Source organism: Cordyceps fumosorosea (assembly GCF_001636725.1).
Source record: "Cordyceps fumosorosea ARSEF 2679 chromosome Unknown scaffold_42, whole genome shotgun sequence".
Taxonomy (NCBI): domain Eukaryota; kingdom Fungi; phylum Ascomycota; class Sordariomycetes; order Hypocreales; family Cordycipitaceae; genus Cordyceps; species Cordyceps fumosorosea.
Window position 1 is genome coordinate 1 of NW_017387342.1, and position 7,284 is coordinate 7,284.

General features: G+C 39.3%; 1 protein-coding gene across 1 annotated transcript; it reads right to left on the bottom strand.

Annotated features, from left to right (window-relative positions):
- Positions 1-3,951: 3,951 nt before the first annotated feature.
- ISF_09125 (lipase precursor) lies at positions 3,952-5,053 on the bottom strand (the record flags this gene model as incomplete). Its single annotated transcript, XM_018852728.1, has 3 exons — positions 3,952-3,963; positions 4,018-4,910; positions 4,972-5,053. 3 exons carry the CDS (start codon positions 5,051-5,053, stop codon positions 3,952-3,954), a joined length of 987 nt encoding a protein of 328 aa, XP_018700042.1.
- Positions 5,054-7,284: the final 2,231 nt, after the last annotated feature.

The following is a 7,284-nucleotide window of genomic DNA, read 5'->3' on the forward strand; positions in this document are numbered from 1 at the left end:
CCTTTGTCCTGCCTCATTCAGCCCCGCCTGCATGCCTTGCAGCGTTTATAACACCCCCCTACTTACTAGTAGGTCTAGAAGATTACTTTAAGTCTCTATTAAGCTAATAGTAATAATTATAATATTAGAATTAACTAGTTATAAGGCTTTTTAAACTATAACCTAGAGGTTAAAACACTTAAAGGTAAGTACTTTAATTTTTAATATCTAAATAGGACTTTAACTTATATAATTTAGACTTTCTTTAAGCTTCTTAGTGTTTAATAGATTATTAATATACCCCTTTATAATTAATATAATATAAATAAAATAGGGCTTATAATAGGGCTTTAAAAGAATAGCCTAGTACTTAGGTTATTATAGAAGAGAATTACCCTAAAGAGATAGTCTAACTAGTACTTTTAGAGTATAATCTTTAAGTATATCTTAACTATAAAGAAGAAGCTAAATCTATTAGTTCTTTTTAATAGAAAGAATGTTTAATAATAGTAGTTTCTTAATAAATTAAGAGCCTTTAAAGACTAGTATTTCTAGGCTTCTTTAAAGGGCTAAATAAGTAATACTATTATTATTAATTAGTTTAAAATAATATTTATCCTTAAGATAAAACTAATAAGAGTAGAGGAATAAAGACTTCTTATTATTAATAACTATAGTAACTATTATATAGACGAATTCTTATTTAAATATTATAATAATAATATATACTTTCTATTCCTACTAGCTTATAGTTTTTATATCCTTTAGCCTCTTAATATAACTATCTTTAGTATTATTAAAAGAGCCTATAAGACTAAGCTTAAAAAATACTCTAATAATAACAATTCTTTATTAGTTAGAAAGAGGATTTTTCTTAAGTATTATACTATTATAAAAGATACTAGAATAATAGAAAATAATATTTATTTAGACTAGTAAATATTAGGATTATAGTCTATCTATATAGTACGTCTATTAATAAGTAAGCTACTACTTAAGGCACTAAAAATAACGCCTTAAATAACGCCTCTATAGCTAATAAGAGCGCCTAATAAAGGCCTTCTACTATTTAAAACACCTATTAATAAAGAAGAGCTTTACTACCTATTTTTAGAGAGTTTAAAGCGCTTAACTAATAAGCGTATAATATAGTTAATATAGTAGAAAATTAAGAAGTAATTTAATATCTAATAAGCTAGAATAACGCTTATAGAGGGCTAGATCTAATAGCTTAAAGCTAAAATTAAGCTTATTAGGCCTAAAAAACGTTAAATAGTTATTATAGATCCTAATAAATTATTCCTTTAAGTTATAAAGGTTAAAAATATATAGTAGTAGCTTAATATATAATTAACTAGTAATATTATATATCTAATTATTAAGTTAGCTATAGATTAATTTTCTAGCTTTTTAGTTATTAATTAATATAGTTTTTATATATTCTAAATTTTAATTATATTTATTATAAAGCTTTTATATTATGCCTTATATTAACGATAGGTGGCTTAAAAGGGGGTGTGGCTTAGAAGTGGGTGGCCGACGTTAGTGTAAGCCTGGAAGAAACGTATTTATAATATCCTCTTAGCGGCTTGGCCACTTCACTGCAGCTTCCACCTTTGGTCTAAACCCGCGACTTTAACTACTAACGTCTAACCTAAATTTACAGCTTTGAGTTTTAGTTTTTATATAATCTAAGTTTTTAAGCAATGGAGTTTTTAAATACTCACGTTGTGCTTAAGTGACACACTTGTACCCATTGTAACCCTGGGTATTGTATTCACCTCGCGCCTGTAGTCTCACGTTGTCGTAAGCCTCGGCTGGCGCGGGTAGAGTATTTGCCATAGTAGTGAAGCTAACTATAGCGAAAATCTTAAATAGAAGCATTATAAAGTAATAATTCTTAATAGAATAAGTTAAGTAGAGTAAAGTGAATAAAATCTTAAGATAATACTATAATCTTCTAGAAGTTAAAGTAGATAATATAAGAACTTAATATACTACTATATTAGAAGCTTAAGGTCTACTTCTAAGAATACAGCTTACTTATTAGCTATACTGTCTATTAGCTAATTACTATTATAAGTCTTAGTAGAAAGATAATATTACTTAAACCTTATAGTTATATTTAGTAGATATTTATTATAGATACACTAAAGTACTATAGATAAAGAGTAGGGTAGTTTAAAGAAGTAACTATAGAGTGCTTATAAGGGCGTAAGAATAAAAGAAGTTATTAGGGTCCTATTAGGGCACCTATTAGAGCCCCTACGTTATATATATTAAGTGTATATAAGTATCTATATAATAATAAGCTACTACTAAGCTCTCTATAAGGAGGTAGTAATAATTCTATCTTTATAAAAATATAAAAAGGATTATTATATAACTAGAGTCCTCTAAGTGAAGTACTTTATAATTATACTATATAATACTACTTAGTGTATAGAGTATTAGTATAAAGACATTCTAAATAGCTATACACGTCTTATAATAACCTAATAAGATTAGAGAAATATTAGTTTTTTCTTACTTCTAAGAGTACTACTATATATATTATATACTGTTTTATATTAATTAAAGTGGTTAAGAGTTTATTATAATAGAATATTACTCTAGATGCCTACGAAACTCAGGCTAAACACTATTTTATAAGGTACTTAGCTTAATAAATTCTAAAGCTATACGTTCAGTCATCTAAATCATTCATTAGCTAGACAAGTACAGAGATTCGGCAGATTGCGCTACTGCGTCTAGTAAAACGGTGAGACAGCTTAGTCAGACACATAAATATCCGTCTCTACGTGAGTTATTTAAGTTGGATAGTGTTGCTCCTAAAAGTCGAGGCTTACGAGCAGGGAAGAAGCATAGAAGCGCTACTCATCTAAATCAAAAGTTGGAGAATAACTGCCGGTTTTCCTCCATCTAAATCGAGCATATTCTGACACTCATCAGCAGTAATAAGACAGGACCAGATCACCTAGTCTCTTCAACGGAAAGGGATAGACCACGAGATGCCATAGGGGAGGGGAATTTGACTGCATGTAGGTGCTGACTGTTGGCTAGAGCTCATCACCATACACGTCTGCCATCTTCCGTTTATGCTTGGGGACTGCTGCATACCATGCAGGGGGGGGGTCTCGCTGGTGTGGGCAGTAAGCACACCGCGCTAAAAGCTCTGTAATGATGGTAATGATTGGCCTGTTTGGGAGAAGGGAAGTTGGGATTATTCGGAACTTACCTAGCTACAGGATTCGCAATCGCACGAGAAAGAATGAGTCGCGGGATCGTACTCAACAAGTTCGAGGGTCATCATTGTGGTTGACAGGCTGGGTGGGCAAAGCGGAAGTTTGACGAAGGATGTGAACAGCAATAAGCGCCTTATCTCTCGATCAAATGATCAAAACGATGCTCCATTCTTTCACTTTTAGTTGATAAGACTCTCGCTCAGCTAGAATAGGAAAATTTTGAAGAAACAGAACATTGACAGACTGAATTCGCGTTTCCAGGTGGGTGAGCACGCCATGTCTTTATATCGGTCAAGCCTCCGCTGACCACACTGCCTTACGCTAGCTACATGCTGCATACGATGAGTGAAAAAATAGATTTTGAAACGATTGCCAAGCTCCTTGAGCTGTTGTTTGTCTTGATAAATCTGCGACATCGACGTCAAGTCTCGCAATGACTCATAATTGCACCTTGTGACCTAAAGAAGCTATGCGTATATCAAACCAAGATAGCCCAGCTTTCAAACACAGATCCTTTACTCAATGACATAAGCTAAGAACTAACTTACTAATCGTAACTTTGTGGCCATCACGAATAGTCCAGCTTGAGATCTTTCGTATCGGCGGGGAAAGGAGTCGGACCTTTGTGCGGGACATATCATGTAATGCAATACTTCAAACAATCATCGTCGAATGATTGCGGTCGCTCAATACCATCATCTCGGCAATCGTCGCTGCAGCGATAGTCTTAGGCCCAACCCTAGAGCCGAGTGTAAGTATTGTCAACTGTATAACAATAATAACAATTATTGACCAGCGCCTGGTCCTGCTGGCTCCATTTGGTGAGGCGCTGCTTGAGCTCCTCGTCTGAGGGGTTGGCGTCGCGCTTCCACTTGTTTGCGACGGGCGCGCAGTCAGAAATATCAGTAAGGTAGTGGAAGTGGGCAAGGATGTCGAAGCCGAAAGTGCCAGCGTTGCAGGCGACATTCTCGATACCACGGCAGACCTCAACGGCAGCAGGCTGATACTTTGTCTGCAAGGCTTCGCCGTTAGACAGCCAGTACTCAGTTCCACTGTGGCGGTAGCCAAAGATCATAGGTGGCAGGCGCGGCACCGGGTCGTCGATATGCGTTACACGGAACAGCCCGCCCCTCTGGCTGTTAGCAAAGTAGGCAAAGACCTCGTTACCCACGCGTGGCGTGCCAAACGTGTAAATGACGCTCTGGAAGCCGGAGCGGCGGAGGTAGGCACCGCCGAGCGTGGCGACCGCGCCGCCAAGGGAGTGACCGGTGATGACAAGCCTATAGCCCGGATTTGCCTTTAGGCCCTCCTTGATAGCCGACGTGGCGGCGGCTGAGATCTCGTTCCACGACTCAGCGAAGCCATTGTGCACCTTACAGCCAGGGGCAAAATCGCAGTCGCGTTGCGTAAAAAGGAGATCAGTAATAAAGTTACGGACATTATGGCTGCCGCGTGCCGCAAAGACGATTTCCTGGCGGGTCTTATCAACAGAGACGTAACCAGCAATGCCGGTGCTACTGCCCTGGAAAGTGCTGATGATAGTAGCACCATTGCGCATCACATCGTCACATTCGCCGCCACTGCAGGCAACAGAACTACCGGGCGAAGGACCCTCGGCGTTGCAGTAAGCGGCAGCGCCATGTTGAGCATAGAATCTTAGGTTGTTCATCAAGTTATTATCAACAGCTAGGATGAGTTAGTCGGACGAGTGCGGTGTGGTTGGGAAGACATCTTTTGTTTAACATACATCTTGATTCGGGTGAAGTAAGGTTGTTGCCCATCGGGCTGGCTGCCACCGCCGTAACGAGGGAAATGAGGGCGACGCGCATGTTGTGGGTTGAACAGCTGTATAAGCCAAGGGGAGTATGAAGACAGCTGCCTTGAAATGAAGCGAGAATGATTTGTGAGCCTGTTAAGAGACTAGATTCTCTTTTATGGACTGGCAAGAGTCTTTATATAGACAGCCTCGTGAGCGCATTGAAATGCACTCTCCATGACCCCGTCAGAGCCTCTCGAGAGGGGCATTGTCCCAATTCGAGCGGATTCGTACCGGTTCCCAACGCATCGGCGAGCATAATCCTGCGCTATCCCCGCACATTGCGGAGTTTTGATGGCCAAGTCTGCTCGGGAAGGGGCCGGTAGCGCCTGGTCGTGCGATGGCCGCGCGACATGGGAAAGGGTGTTAAGGTAGCTCCATCTCTCGACGCCCCATGAGCGGGGATCTTTTTAAGCGTGAACCAGCGTAATGTGTCAGAGAATAAACGGAAACAAACTATAACCGTGAAGCTGCATGGTAGTACCGGCCTACGTTCCTGGACCAGTACCGCCTCTGACAACTGAGCGTTCACCCCTGTAGGAGTGGGTTCCGGGATCTGGCAATTCGGCGCTTCTCCAGGTCGTCAAGAAATGGATGCAGCTCTAGCGACTGTGTCATTGACGGCATGTCGTTCAGCCTAGTCTATCTCGCAGCTCAGCAGTGGGCGATTTCCGACACCAATACGAACGAGCATGCTTCTTACCTATCCGATTCGGAATAGGGAAAAAAGACCACTCACATCTTTCGACCACAAATTGAGTATATCTGCATTTACAATACGCCAGAAACGTCTGTTCTAGTAATCTGTCAGGTAGAGGCAGCCACAAGCGTCTGCCGGCTGCGGCTAACATTGTCTTAGCTGTCTGGCGTCACGGAGTCAGGAACAGTGTGAGAGCTTTCTACAAGTTGCTAGCGCCTCATGGTGAGAACGAAAAAGGCGAGCGACATTTCCGGAGAGTTACGTCGCTAGAAAGCCAATCTGCGGGGATCGCGCGAAGGGGAAGGGCCAAAAAGCTCAAGAGTCGCATCAAAACAGTAACCAGACTGTTGACAGACCACGGGTAATCCGAACAATACAAGAGATCAGCGCATAAGCTCTCAGAATGAATCGACAATGCGGGGCTTGTTCGGCCTAAGACCTCGTGATTATCACTATAAATATGGTTTTGGGGAGCTGGAGCCTTTCGGTAAATGTCCGGCCTCTCGGTACAGCAATAGCGCCGGAGTCACTCCCTTAACAGATATCCATATAGTGTCGGGTTTATAGCAGAAGTGTTACGCCGGTGACACGGAAGCGACGGCAACATGGCAATCTAGCCTATATCATATGTACTACTATAAATTAAGGTTTTTAACTGACTGCAGTGTGGATTTAGTGGGTTTATTCGACCCGGCCTTTGCGGGGTGGGTTAGGTGATGGCGTTTACACTCTGCTGAAACTAAACTCTATCGGTTAAGAGTCTCCAAAATAATAAGAATTATTAAAGATACATTCTATAGTTTCAGTACGATTTATCCGCCTGTCGAAGAGCTATGAGGCCGTTTATAGGCTAAGGACGACTACTTTTAAAGTTGCTAGGAAAAAACCGCCCATTGCACAGTGGAGTTAGAGTCTGGGACTCGCTGAAGAAAATCTTTTGAAATTGCCGCCCAGGGCTTAATACTCAACCTGTTAAGGCCGCACGAGAACCATGTCTATACAATATAACTAGGTGGCTGGTCTAATAAGACAGTCTATAGCTATCCTGGCAAGTTCAAGCTTAAGCTAGATTCTAGCTTCACGTAAGCTTCCAACTGAGCCTGGCTTCTCTCCACACGACTGCAAGTTACTAAGGCAGAGCTGCGCGGTTATTAGCAACCTAGCGTAAAAGCGTTAGTTAGTAGTTAACGTTACCCACCCCTTTCTAGGCCACCCCTATTTCTAGGCCACCTATCCTCTCCACTTTAATAATATATATATATTATAAAATCTATATTTTCTTATATAAAGAAACTTTAATTAATATCTTATTTTTATTATTATATTATTATAAATTAAAATACTAAATAAAACCTTTTAAATACTATTTAAAATATAATAAATAATATATAAATATATAAAAAGTTATAATATATTAATATATTCTTTAAAGAGTTATTTAATATTAAATTACTATTATATTATTATAAAAAAAGACTTTTATATTAAAATAATAACTTCTAATTACTTAAGAACTATACTTTATTTTTTAAATTCTAATTTAA